The following is a 13,637-nucleotide window of genomic DNA, read 5'->3' as shown; positions in this document are numbered from 1 at the left end:
TTGTCTCCCTGCTTTTGTTATGCCCTTGCACTTTACCCACGGCCTTGTCGGGCGGGCTAGAATTAGAACATTTAGGGCGAATGAGAGACGGCAGAGCTACGGCCGGACAAATGAAAGTGTGTGCTTCACATGCTACAGGTACCTTTTTGAGAACAAGGGTGGCAATCTCCTATTGCAGTGAGATTTTTTCTTTCGGTATTGGTGGTTGTTGGGATTCATGCAAGCAAGCAGGCTGCTCCATGCTGAACAGGGGGATCGCAGGAGCAGATCGCTAATAATGAGGCTTATACGGATCAGCGCAACTCCGTTTGGTCCCGGGAGTTGGTAACAAACGGAGGCCTGTTTGGTACCATCGTGCCGCGTATGGAGCCCGTATTTGTTTGCTTTCCATGATACCTGTCAACCAAGTACATCATGTAATCTCACAAGTAGTAGTATTTTGATTACTCCTATACCCTGCTTTTTTTTTACGGCTGAACATCGTGACGGGGGAGGGCGCCTTGCCACGCCCGTAAGGCACGGCCGGAGCTCACTCGGCTGTTCAAGGTTGGATGTAACAAAGGAGCCAAGAAGCAACAAGACAAGGAAAAACGTCAACGCATGGGTCATCTCCACCCCCGCCGATGGGGCTGTCGATCCGCTACCAAGCGGCTAGGGTCAAGAGGCTTTTTGCTTGAAAGCCAGGCTTTTACTGTACTGCTGATTGGCATGGGCCGATGGCTTTGCCTAGTGAAACTTTGCTGCTCGAGTTATGATATTGGCAAATAGAGGAGACGGGCGAAGAACAAGAGGCGCTCTGGAGTCGTACAAGACGAGGTAATGATGATGATGAAACTCATGATTCGGGGACGGGGCTATGATGGAGAGCGATTTTGGGAGGAGGATGACGTTGAGATAAAGCCTAGCCAAAGATGACCCCAAGCGCTTGCGCGTGAGCGTTTGAAGGGTTGAGAATGAACGCCTTCTCTTGTGCTGGCGGTAGGTACTGTAGCAGGTACCTCGTGGAGCTCCATCGGGATGGGGCCGGTTGGGAGTCGGTTGGGCACAAACAAGGTTTCTAACTGGATCTATTTGTTTCTTTTAATCATTTTGAAATTTATTTTCCCCGGAGGCCGTGACACGTTTTTGACAGATGGGAGGAAGAGGCGGAGGCAGAGAGCGAAAAAAACGCTCACACGTGCGGTACCTTTTTCCTAACTGTCTGTATCTGGTCAGAGGCGGCGGCGGTAAATAAGTGTTGCCCGGATCAAGGGTAGCAGAGGCGCCCGCTGTTATGTTTCTATTTGGTCAATGGAACTTTTCAATTGTCTACAGTAGTAGTAGCACTATCATCATTTGTTTCTCATTGTGTCATTTATTTTTAAATTCTGATGAACCGTTGCCGTTGTATTTTGCACGCAAGTTTCATGGATCCTCTTTGGGTCACAGCCCGGAGCTGCCCTGGTCCATCGTGACGCTTCCGGGCCGCAAACACCCGGCCGACAGGGTCTCGCACGTTACATTACGGAACGAACAGATTATCCTGTTGCTGCCCCAACGTTTGATGTTTGGTTTTTTCCAATGGCCATGCCGTTGCTTGTAACGGACGCTAAGCCATCAATCAAGAGTCATGCCTCCTAGCGTTCTTTTTTAGCCTTGATGATATGCTACAGGCAATCCTTCAAACAACGGTTGGATTGGATCACGATTACGGCCACGCTTGGAGGCACGGGGCAATCGAATCCGAGTCATCGGCCCGCAAGAGACGTGGAATAAGCTTAGCTTCCGAGGGGGACATGGGGATTTGCTTCCCAGCAGCGGGCTAAGGTAGTTTCAGTAGCACGAGCAAAAGCAACCGGTGATGCCATGCTGTGCTACGGCATTTCGTGGGTTGCCTCTGCCCTCTTGTGATTCACCTCAGCTCCGCGCCTCGCCAGCCTGTCATTTCCTCCAAGCTGGCACGAAAAGCGCCGAGCAAAGCACAAGACTCTGGAGATTATTCCCAATTACGATCCAGTACGGGGCCACGGAGCAGTTGTGCGACGCTGAGAGATGCGCACAAGTTGGTCCCAAAAAGGGTCATGGGTAGCCAGTCGTGTAAGCGCGGTGGCTCTCACACACGATTTTGAAGCCTGTCATCACACCCCAACAAGAACAGCCCCCGAACGCAACGAGGCTTGTGTGTCAAATTGCTCTCGCTCGACATTGTTGCAGCAGGCTTCCGGTAGGCCGAGGCCTTTTTTTTGCACCATGTGCCGGTGTGAGGGAAAAACAAGACGCAGGTGAGGCAGTAGATAAATAGCACGAAACTAATAACATAATATGATGAAAACATGAACAGGTCGATATAATGCAGGAGGACCTACACGGACACAGACACAAGATAGAAAGCACATACGCACATGTGATTGCATGGCTGTACAGTATAAATACCACGCGACGGGACGGGAGTGGGTGAGGCGTGTCGCAATATAGACTCCATACATATCCAGCCAACAAGACGTTAACGCCCCCCTCCTCTCTCCAATCCAATCGCCCTCCCGTGATGTTGCTCCAAGGCCAAAGCCAAAGAAGCTAAGCAAAGCAGAGCTCTGGCAATCTCTCGACGTTCCGTTCCCACGGCTTGGTTGCTTGGCAGGCCCCTGGCCCAGCAAACGGACCAAACTCTCCAGCCCGTCCAAACGCTATCCACAATTATCCGGCATCGAGGACGTCAGCTTTGAGCAATTCGACCTGGATCGGTTCTGCTCAGCTCCAGCCCGTCTTTCGTAATCTCAGAGCGATTACGTCAGAGAACGGCAGCCCGTGTGCCTTTAAACAAGGAGCATCCTTATTCGCAGTGCTGTGTTTTGCCTTTGAAACCAATTCCAGTCGACAGGAACAAATAATCGTCCCGAGCGATCAATCTCTACGCAATTAGCTAGGTAAGTGGTAAGATTCAATTCGTCTTTCTGCTGTCATGCCCTTTGCTTTTACTTTTTTTTCGTTACCTATTTCAATCCCAAACCCTTGTCCTTTCTCCAATTTCTCTGCACGTTTCATACCGGATCTGTATCCCTGTCGCGAGGGGAACCGGATGCAAGAAAACGCCTAAATCGAGTCAAAGACAAAGGTCAAGAGAAAAAAAAAAACAAGTAAAACGACAAGGGGACCCCCGCTCCGAGTCTTGCAATCGCTCATGGTGATACGACCTGCGGGCCAGCCGAAACATTTTTTTGGAACGGCATCCAATCCAAAGCTTCCCGATCGGTCCCGCTGCCTTGGTTTGCGGCTTGGCCACCAAAAAAGCAAAGCCTCCCTCAATCTACCTAGCTTATTTTTCTTCCAAGTTCCTTTTTTTTCTTTTTATTGCTCACAACCTATCCCAAGTCTCTTTTGAACTCTATCGTTCTTTTTTCTCCCTAGTCTGTCCCGTTTGATATCATTTCTCACCCGCTTTACCTTAGGCGCAGCCTATCACAGCCGCCAGCCTAAGCAGGTGGACCTCTTGTCTTCCCTCCCGCCTCCAAAAAAGCTCCGCATTGCTGCTCCCTTGCCAGTTAAGAAAAGAACCGGCCGGACGGTCTTTTTTTGCTGCCCAGCATCTGTCTAGCTTCCCGCGTCTAACGCTGCTACTTCTACCTCTTCGGCTGCTCATCTCGAAAAGCCTCTTCCTCTTCTTCCTTCTTACTCTTTCTCACCAACACACTCAAGGTCGACGACATCTCCGTCCCCTCCCTTTTGGACAGACCACGTTGGAGAGCAGCCACACTGCCTGCCCTTATGTCTCTGCCATAGCCGATAGCCAGTTTACCTGCCATCTCAGCGGAGACGGACAGACCGACATCGTTCGCTTTCTTGCGGCCTCATCTTTGCTGCCCATCACTACCGACTTGCACGCCAACTCGACCGACGACGAACAACACTCTATATCCTGTCTTACAGTTGGGCTCTAAGCTGAACACAAGCCATTGCCCACCATGACAGTCTTTATTTGCTCCCTGTAAGTCGACTGGCTGTAATTGCATTTGTTTAGTCATTTTTTCCCGTCTTCCGTCTCTGTCCCGCGTTTTTTTGTGGTAGCTGCCATGACATCTACGCTACTCTGAGGCTAATGCACGTCATCTGTCTTTTTTGTCACCCTCTACAGATTTCTCCCCAAGACGGTGCAATTCAATTTGCCAGGCAACTCTCGCCGTCGACACACGCTCTCGAAGCGCCAGAAGGCTTTTGAACCGCCCAAGCCTCTGCCCGTCGTTCCCACCGTCGATGTCCAGCCAAGTCTCTTCACCCCGCGACCCGACATCACCCCGCCTCACACCCCGGTCGACGAGCCCACTTCACCCGATCCATTTGCCAACGAAGATGGCTTTCGTATTCACTTCCCACACAGCGACAACTCTCCCGCCGACAAGGGTTCCAAGTCCTGGGGTGGTCGTGCTGACCAGCCCAAATCCCGGGCCAGCACGCCGCCGCCGGCCGACATCTTCGAGAGCAGCCGTACCCTGCAAAAGGCAACCGAGATGGGCCGTCGAGGCATTGTTAAGCCCAGATCTCTGATGCGCAGTGACAGCCATGACAAGGTCTTTGCCTCTGCCTCGTGGCGCGTTGTCAACGCTGACCAGGGCAATGGAGGGCTTCGCAACGCCGCCATGGCCGCCGCCCGCGATGGAAAGCTCTCTGATTACACTTGGGTCGGCACTTTGGGTATGCCCACTGATGCTCTCGAGGGTACTCAGCAGAAGCAAGACATTGAAGACACGTTGGCCACCGAGCACGACATGTTGGCCGTCTTCTGCTCCGACAAGGACTTTGACGGTCACTACAGCCACTTCTGCAAGCAGATGCTCTGGCCCGTCTTCCACTACCAGATCCCCGACAACCCCAAGAGCAAGGCGTACGAGGACCACTCCTGGAAATACTACGTCAAGGTCAACCAGGCCTTTGCCGACAAGATTGTCCAAAACTGGAAGCGAGGCGATGTCATCTGGATCCACGACTATCACCTGCTGCTCGTTCCTGGCATGATCCGTAAGAAGCTGCCTGAGGCCAAGATTGGCTTCTTCTTGCACGTTGCTTTCCCCTCATCCGAGGTCTTCCGCTGCTTGGCCGTTCGAAAGGAGCTCCTCGAGGGTATGCTGGGAGCCAACCTCATTGGTTTCCAGATCCAAGAATACACCCGGCACTTTTTGCTTACCTGCAGCCGCATCCTCACCGTCGAAGCAACACCCGAAGGTCTGCAGCTTGAAGACCGCTTCGTTGAGGTTGTTCACAATGCCATTGGCATTGACCCTGTCAGCCTAAACAAGCACCGTGAGGAAACCGAGGTGAAAAAATGGCTTGCCGTCATGCAAGAGCGCTACCAAGGAAAGAGGCTCATCGTCGCACGGGACAAGCTCGACCATGTCCGAGGAGTTAGGCAAAAGCTGTTGGCTTACGAACTATTCCTGAATAAGAATCCGGAATGGCGTGAGAACACTGTCCTGATCCAGGTGGCGCTGTCTTCGGGCGAGCCTACTGAGCTTGATGCTGCCGTCTCTGACATCGTTACGCGCGTGAATTCATCGTGGGCAAATCTGGCCTACCAGCCCGTCGTCTATCTCAAGCAGGATATTGACTACGCCCAATATCTTGCCCTCCTTTCCATCGCCGATGCACTTATGATCACCAGCCAGCGTGAAGGCATGAACCTCACCTCCCACGAATATCTGTTTTGCCAGGATGGCAAGATCTTCCCCGACAAGAAGCATGGCTCTCTCATTTTGTCCGAGTTTACTGGAACATCATCGCTCTTTGGCAAGAACGAGCTGTCGGTTAACCCTTGGGATTACCGCCAGTGCGCCGACGCAATCAAGCAGGCACTCGAGATGAGCGAGGAAGAAAAGACACGCCGATGGGAGAAGTTGTACCAGTGTGTGGTGCACCAGACTGGTTCCCACTGGTTCACTGAGTTCCTCAGCCATTTGGATCGGTCGTACGAGGAGCAACACAAGCGCGACCAGACCTATGTACCTCGGCTCTCGATGAGCTCGGTTTCTGCCAAATACGCAAATGCTCAGCGCCGACTGTTTATTCTAGATTACGAAGGTACGCTTGTCAGCTGGGGTCCTGTGAACCAAATCATCCCAGTCAGCCCACAGCGAACATTGGATGTGCTCAACGACCTGCTGCTGGATGAACGAAACACTGTCTACGTCATGTCTGGCCGACGGCCGGAGGAGCTTGACCGAGTGTTCCGCCGCGTGCCGAACCTGGGCCTGATTGCCGAGAACGGTTGTTTCCTCAAGGACTGCGGCAAGGAGGAGTGGGTGGAAATGGCTGATGCGTCTCAAATCACCAATTGGAAGGAATCAGTCAAGCCCATCATGCAGTACTACCTCGAGAGAACTCCCGGCACGCAAATCGAGGAGCGACGCTGCAGTCTGCTTTTCCACTACAACAACGCCGAAGATTATGAATCAGCATCTCGCCAGGCATCCGACTGCGCTAGCCACGTCAACGATGCCTGCGAGTCCCAGAGAGTGCATGCCCTGGCAGTGGACGGCGCCATCCTGGTTGAGCCTCTGGACTGGACCAAGTGCACGGCGGCGCAGCGGGTGTTTGAGCAACTCGGAGAGCACTTGAACTCGGACGAGGCACATGAGCAGCCCGTTGACTTCTTGATGGTTGTCGGTGACGGCCGAGAAGACGAAAAGGTGTTTAAGTGGGCGAATAACCTGGGAAGCCAGAAGCAAATCAAGGACGTCATCACAGTGAGCCTTGGCAGTCGGAACACCGAGGCCGCGGCCACCTTGACACAGGGCGTGAGCGGTAAGTTGACTTTTTATTGAAAGGTTATGGAACACAAGGGGCTAATATTTTTACGCAGGTGTCCTTAATTGCCTTCAGCGACTTGCATCAACCTCATAAGAGATATAGCTGATGGCTTTGGTTGTTTGCCTCTTCCCTCAATCTCTTCCCCCCTCTCTCTTGTCGATTTTTAAAGTTAATTTCCTTGGCCACATTGTCTTTTTTTTTTCTATATATGTTTTTGTCGTGCAAGGCGTCTCAGGTACATGAAAAGGAGGCGTATGGATGGATATGAGTGAAGTTTGAATTATGCCTGGACATGGCTTCATGAGGATCGTTTACTACGATGATTGAGTCCATATATAGCACGAGCACCCCCCTTTCCCACACTTGATAGGGCATTGAGTCAAAGAGAGAAGCGAGGGTGAAAAACTGTCCTTACCATTTAAATTGGCCTGCGTGTTTCGTTTTTCGACTCAACTCTTCAAGCCTTTTATTCTACTTTTATATTTCTCCGTGTATTCTAGCATTTTCTTTTCTTCTGGTTTTTCTGGTTTCATTTGGTATAAGCGGTAACATAGACACACGCATTGGGAAGCATGTGTATGGTACATAGCTATTAAGTATAAGCGCTCGCGTGCATCAACAAAAGGATTTACAGATACACATTTTACATCTATTGGCGGTTGGCATCGGGGAACTGATTGGGTAAGCGTGAGTAGATGGGCTGATGAGCTGATTTTGTTGATTCATGTGTTTTCTGTAGCTAAGAAAGCTTATTTGCCACTTGGTTCTTCGTCTATCGAGAGCTGTGTTGAAGCTACGGGCCACTATGACACGGGGCGTATTAGAGGGCGATTGGATGAGTTTGTGGAGAAATGGGCGTTGTAGAAGGCTCTTTGACACGAGTCGACGAGGTCTTTCGCTTGGGAATAAGAGTAAACATTCTTTAATGATGATGTGCTGATATATACAGGGCTGTAATGATCAGAGCTTAAGTTAGTGTGATTGAGGATAGAATCCGGTTGTTACGCAAAGGCAACCGAGAGGTGCATGCACGCTCTTAAAAAGAATGTAGCGTCATCTGTCGTACTTGACACTAGATCTCACTACTCTCTCATCCTTGCTCACTTATTTTCCCTCGACAGAACCAACGCAATTAAGTCCTACTATTACCCAAGACAACTTAGTGCGCCGTGATTTCTCTACATACCAAGTGAACAATTACCTTTTTAGCAGGTCCCTAGGCGTTCGATTTTCCGGGGACACTGCGGAGCATTTGGGAGCACTTGAAATCGCCGGAAGCGGAGGGGCCGAGCGAAATCGGCTCTCTGTGTGTGGTTGTTTGGTTTCTGGGGAACATTGATGCAAGCAGAAGATGACTCCCGCTGTGGATGAGGCCACTTGGGTAAAATAAATAACACAAAAGCAATTGGGTTCTTACACATCGGTGTCTTCTTTTTTAAACTCTTCTGACGTCCCTTTTTTTTTCCTTCTCTCGCCTGGAGAGTGAGTTGTTTTTTGAGTTCTTACTGTGATCGACGTGGCGCCTTTTCTGCTCTCCTCTTTTTCTTTTTCTTTCTAGTTACCCCAGTTTGTTTGGGTTGTGACTGATATCGTACCCACCGGAGCTTTCTCTCTTGACTCTTTGCTTGTGTCAATTGAACAATTCAGACTTGTCGCAACTTCAGCTACACAAGTAAAAAACAGCTTTTACAATCATGGGTGCTTTTCCTCCGCCGCCGGTCAACACCATTGACTGGTCCAACGTCGGTTTCCGAGTCCGCGAAGGTCATTTGCAAGCTTTCCCTGGTGCTGCTGTGAACTGTGAACTGTGACTAACTCTCTCTTGTTTTTCAGTCAACGGCCACATTGAATCGACATACTCAGTCCACACGGGCAAGTGGACGCCCATCAAGTATGTGGCGGACCCGTACATGCGCATCCACGGCATGGCGCCGGCGCTCAACTACGGCCAGCAGGCCTACGAGGGCCTCAAGGCCTTCCGCCTGCCCGGCGACAACGACATCGCCATCTTCCGCCCGGACCGCAACGCCGTGAGACTCCAGCACTCGGCAGAGGTCGCCTGCATGCCTCCGGTGCCCGTCGAGCTGTTTCTTGAGGCGGTCAAGGCCGCTGTTGCGCTCAATGCCGGCTACGTTCCCCCCCACGAGACCGGCGCCGCCATGTATATCCGCCCTCAGATCTACGGCTCCAGCGCGCAGCTGGGCCTGTCCGCACCGGAGGAGTACACCTTTTGCGTCTTCGTCATCCCCACGGGCGTCTACCACGGCGTGCACCCGGTCAAGGCCCTGATCCTCGACGAGTTCGACCGCGCGGCGCCCAACGGCACCGGCCACGCAAAGGTCGGCGGCAACTATGCTCCCGTGCTGCGGTGGAGCGACAAGGCGCGGACGGAGGGATACGGAATCACGCTGCACCTGGACAGCGCCCGGCACGAGGACATTGACGAGTTCAGCACCAGCGGCTTCATCGGCGTCAAGACGGGCAGCGGCGGCAGCGACGACATCACCCTCGTGGTGCCGGACTCCAAGTGCGTCATCGACAGCGTCACTAGCAGCAGCGTCCTGACGCTGGCCCAGAGCTACGGCTGGAAGGTCGAGAAGCGCGTCATCAAGTACGCCGAGCTGCCGTCCTTTAGCGAGGTCTTTGCTGCTGGAACAGCCGCCGCATTGGTGCCCATCCGGAGCATCACGCGCCGTGGCACCAGCGGTTTCGCTGCCGGAGCAAATGTTACGAAGACGGCGGAGGCGGAGACTGTGACGTACATTCCTGAGGGCCAGGAGGATGCTGGACCTGTTTGCTTGAAGGTGTTGACGGACTTGAAGGGCATTCAGCTGGGTAAGAAGGAGGATAAGTTTGGCTGGCGGTTTGCGGTTACAGAGGCTGATGGCAAGGATATTGCGGGCGTGAATGGTGTGCATGAGGCGGATGCGCAGACGGTGGATGAGATGGATTAAGAGAGAAACGAAAAGGAAAAGGAAAAAGAAGAAAAAAGAGTCAGTGGCGTTGTATATACGTGTATCAGTTGAACATCAAATCACGGCATATGGTTTTCCAAACAGCTTGTCGCATTTTTCCATTTTATGAGCTGACTCGTACAGAGACACGGAACCAACTACCACAATTATTATCATCTTTCTCATCATCAATTACCACGTCTCATACACCGCAATTCCCTGCGAAAAGCTATCATCAATACCCTGCGTCAGCCCCTGCGCAATGGCCTGCAAATCCGCCGGAACCTTCGCTACCACCGCCGCCGAAAAGTCCCTCGACGCATCCTGCTCCAACTTCAAATTCAGCAAAATCACCGGATCCACCACCAACAACTTATCAAACTTGGGCTTGGCCGATACAATCGTGGTGATGGTCTGGTTGACGCCCGTGGCGAGGTTGACCGTCGCGGTGGCCACGTCGAGCGTCTGCGCGAGCGTGAGGTTGGCGGCCTTGTTGGCCGTCTTGGTGCCGTCGTTGATGGCGGCGAGGAGCTTGGCGGACTGGACGGTGATTTCGAGGAGCGTGAGGGCGTTGCCGTTCCAGGACGCGACGGTGGTGTTGAGGGCCGTGGTGTCGGAGGAGATTGTGTTGATGGCTGTGAGGATGGGGTTTGGGTCTGGGGTTGGGGCGGCGAGGAGGGGGGTGATGAGGGAGAGGAGGGGGATGAAGCGGAGTTGCATTTTGGAGGATTGTTAGGTTATATACGCGTCTTGATGTTGGAGTTGTTGTTGATGATGGTGTATATAAGAGGAGGCTTGTTATGGTGTTGATGTGAGTATATACGTGATCAACGACAAGCAACAAGTTGGAATCAACTCCAATGCAACTCGAGCTTTAATGTTACGAAAACAGCGTGACAATTAAGCACAAAAAGAAGCATCAGCTCTTCTCATTAAGAAAAACACAGCGTCATCCTCCATCTTATATACCCTCGTATTCCCCCTACAACCATCTAACTTCTTCCATCCATCCGTCCAATTCACCATCTAATCCATGTCCAACAACACCTCTAGTCCCCTTCCCACTCCCTCATTCCCATCCCATCATCAAATTACGTTAACAATTACAACCTCAAATAACCACCCAAGAAACAAAGTGATCGTCGCTACCTCAGCCGGGCCCATACCCCAATCAGGCAGCTCACAACCCCTCCCACAACAAACAACCAGACCAGACAAGGACAAGCCCCCCAACACGCAATCCTGCCAAAGGCCCTCCAATTGTCTCTATTTCTTTATGCCCGTCGGTACTTGTTTTGTTTCTCTTTCCCCAGGAACAGCTCCCACATGCAAGTTGCGGGGAAGGGGCTGGGATTACATCCATGTCATTTAGGCGCAAAAGAGCGGGGAGAGCAATCGGATGGGTGTTGTGGGGTGAGATCTGGGGTAAAGGGCACTTGTGCCAGCCGCGGCTTCTTGGCTTTTATTTCTCCTTTTTGTTGCTCTTCTTTTCATGTGCTAGGCGGACTTGGCGGGCTGGGTTTGGAGATTGACGTCTTCGGTTCGACATGTGACGATGTCCGTCATGAATGTGGACAAGCAAATAGGTAATAGATTGCATAATTATCAGCTGCCGTTTGCCACAAGAGAGCGATATTATAAGGCCGATCCACGAGCACTACCATTATCATCCATTCTAATAAGTCACAGTAATCTTGGGTTTGGAAACATACCATAAGTCATATAGAAAAGCCATTATATCTTCCTTGCCCTCACAAGGTCAGACTTGGTCGTATCGTGAGGCACCTCACTCATCACGATAGCAGCAGAGTCGGCCTCAATTTTCATTATGCCTCCTACCCTTCCTCGTGCAAGCTCTTCGTTAGCCAGCCAAGTTTAACCGTCAGCCCCTCTCCATCCTTCAAGAGAATCGGCCTTTCTACCATCTCGGTGGTCACATCCATCCCAATCTTCCAAGCTTGAGCAATCTCCGAAACGTCGCATGGGCCTACCAAAGAGGCCTTCTTTGCGTTCTCGAAAAAGAACCTGGGAAGTGCCAAATAAAAGTATCCCTCTTTGCCCAGTTCAACTTCGTCCAATTGGTCCCATGAAGCTCCCACCCTGGGGTATCGTGAGCATTCCCGTCCGAGGTGTTGCCTCATAATCTCAAAGGTCTAGATCCGCCGCGCCGCGCCTCGCCAGTGATTGCAGCAGCGATGCGTCCCGTAATTGCGAGTATATCAGCATATTGATCCAGCATTTTCGTCTCGAGGAAAAGGTCAAAGCTATGCCTCGCGGTGAGAATCTTCCAGTCCACGTCGTGCTTTTGTCCCGTATGCTAAAGTCGACCTATGGTTTGCAAGAGTGTCGCATAATCCATTGGAAGCTCTATGATGATTCATCGATAACAAGCTTCATGTAATTTCAAGCCATAAGTCGAGTTCTGCAGAGCTGTCACAAGGCATCTGTACAGTAATAGCTTGTCGTTACAATCTTCGATGACTTGTTTCACCTCAGATCGAGAGTGTCTTGGAGCATAATGCAAGGTCTTGTTTGCACACGCCACAATTATTGCACTCATAAACTTATTGGTGACGATAATTGGCATTGGTTAATCAACCGGCTTTAATACAATGGGATGACCCAGAGTAATGGTGATAAGTCAACTTACCGACATGTCCATGGATTATTTGCCAACACTAGCAATTTCTCTCCCAGCTTCCCAATCCAGAATGCCCAGTTCTTGGAATAAGTCCAATGCAGACTCATAGTATACTCTCTGTACGTTCCTTCTGTCATTTTTTGTGCATCATTTCAGTAACCTCATAGCCCTATATTTCGACTTCAATGTCGAGCGATAGTGCCACAGGAGCGAAATGTCGTGATACCTAGGAGTCCTAGGCATTGGCCTTTTGAAGGCATTGACTGTGCCAAACTATCTTTTTATCGTGTCAATAATGGCTGCATGAGCCCGCATCCAGTCCTCATGATGAATGTTCCAGGTGTATTCGATCGGCTTAGGTCGGTGTCTCTTCCAGAAGCGATCTGCGTATGCCTTCATTAGCTTGTACGAGGCAGAGAGGAGCGACAACATCGGATCAAGGCTCCTCACATAGATGACAGGGTCATGTTTTATTAACTTAGCCAAAAACCCTTGTTGGCCGAAACCTGATGCGGCTCGCCTTCATCGAAAGTCTGTTTGAGACAGCCGTGATTCTTCTCCAGCTTTCCGATGCACTTTTACACTTTGGATGCCTTAGGGAGGAGACTACTGGCATCCGCGTTCTGTATCTGGCCCACTAGATAATGTAACTGGTGTGCTTGATGATCTTTGTCATTACGCATAATGTCTCCATCAGTTTATGGTATATCCTGATGGATTCATAGCCAGATGTGTGCAAGGGTGGGAAGATAGCGAGTCTAGACTATTACCTTCCAAGTGCACGCAGACATGGAATTTTCTCCATGTATTGAATCCTAGATATCCAGCCAAAATCTGCCAGTTTTGTTGTACTCACTCGGCGAAGTGCAGAAGTGAAAACTTTGGTCGTGTCTTGCATTCTGCCGAATTGCAGTTATCTTATCGCCACTCGTGTCCAGGCGCTTTCGAGGGAATCTGCGTGAGAAATCGAAGTACCAAGTTGGGTGGAATCAGTGCCGCCGGAAATGGCTCTCAAATCGACCAAGCGTTCGCCCACCCCTATTCAAGCTACCATCCAGCGGTGACTAGCAGTGAGTCCTCTGGTTCTGGCTCGCTCACGAGATCAATCTTTTCATCGGCGTAGCTCTGTGGCTTTGATCTTTCAGGGGGTACTTTGCAGCTCTACAGCTTAATTCAAGCCCTGCGAGTGTTTCGAAACTGGCGACATGATGAATGGTGTCGAATAACAAAGGGGGGGCAAAGGTGTACAAGGGAGCACGAATATTACA

The 13,637-nt window shown here is 51.1% G+C and overlaps 3 protein-coding genes across 3 annotated transcripts; 2 read left to right on the top strand and 1 right to left on the bottom strand.

Moving 5' to 3' along the window:
* Positions 1 to 3,938: 3,938 nt before the first annotated feature.
* On the top strand, positions 3,939 to 6,867 carry V8C40DRAFT_277219 (glycosyltransferase family 20-domain-containing protein; the record flags this gene model as incomplete). Its single annotated transcript, XM_083220937.1, has 3 exons — positions 3,939 to 3,961; positions 4,109 to 6,768; positions 6,827 to 6,867. The coding sequence occupies 3 exons, from the start codon at positions 3,939 to 3,941 to the stop codon at positions 6,865 to 6,867; spliced, it is 2,724 nt and encodes a 907-aa protein (XP_083069261.1).
* Positions 6,868 to 7,856: 989 nt separating this feature from the next.
* On the top strand, positions 7,857 to 9,849 carry V8C40DRAFT_85843 (aminotransferase). Its single transcript, XM_083223529.1, has 3 exons — positions 7,857 to 8,256; positions 8,379 to 8,538; positions 8,608 to 9,849. The coding sequence occupies exons 2-3, from the start codon at positions 8,469 to 8,471 to the stop codon at positions 9,726 to 9,728; spliced, it is 1,191 nt and encodes a 396-aa protein (XP_083069260.1). The 5' UTR covers positions 7,857 to 8,256; positions 8,379 to 8,468; the 3' UTR covers positions 9,729 to 9,849.
* A 1-nt stretch (position 9,850) lies between these two features.
* On the bottom strand, positions 9,851 to 10,605 carry V8C40DRAFT_85802 (hydrophobic surface binding protein A-domain-containing protein). The gene has a single exon (XM_083223528.1). The coding sequence runs from the start codon at positions 10,446 to 10,448 to the stop codon at positions 9,921 to 9,923; it is 528 nt and encodes a 175-aa protein (XP_083069259.1). The 5' UTR covers positions 10,449 to 10,605; the 3' UTR covers positions 9,851 to 9,920.
* Between the last annotated feature and the right edge of the window lie 3,032 nt (positions 10,606 to 13,637).

Source organism: Trichoderma camerunense, assembly GCF_050948025.1.
Source record: "Trichoderma camerunense strain CBS 138272 chromosome Unknown V8C40scaffold_19, whole genome shotgun sequence".
In the NCBI taxonomy this organism is placed as follows: Eukaryota; Fungi; Ascomycota; class Sordariomycetes; order Hypocreales; family Hypocreaceae; genus Trichoderma; species Trichoderma camerunense.
The sequence above is the reverse complement of the archived record's forward strand: the minus strand, read 5'-3'. Positions and strand labels throughout refer to the sequence as shown.

What these genes read in the sequence shown, in the direction of transcription:
- V8C40DRAFT_85843 (XM_083223529.1), top strand. Translation starts at nt 8,469, where the DNA reads ATGGGTGCTTTTCCTCCGCCGCCGGTCAACACCATTGACTGGTCCAAC. An exon ending in CGGTTTCCGAGTCCGCGAAG is followed by an intron (nt 8,539 to 8,607) that starts GTCATTTGCAAG and finishes CTTGTTTTTCAG; the next exon opens with TCAACGGCCACATTGAATCG.
- V8C40DRAFT_85802 (XM_083223528.1), bottom strand. Translation starts at nt 10,448, where the DNA reads ATGCAACTCCGCTTCATCCCCCTCCTCTCCCTCATCACCCCCCTCCTC.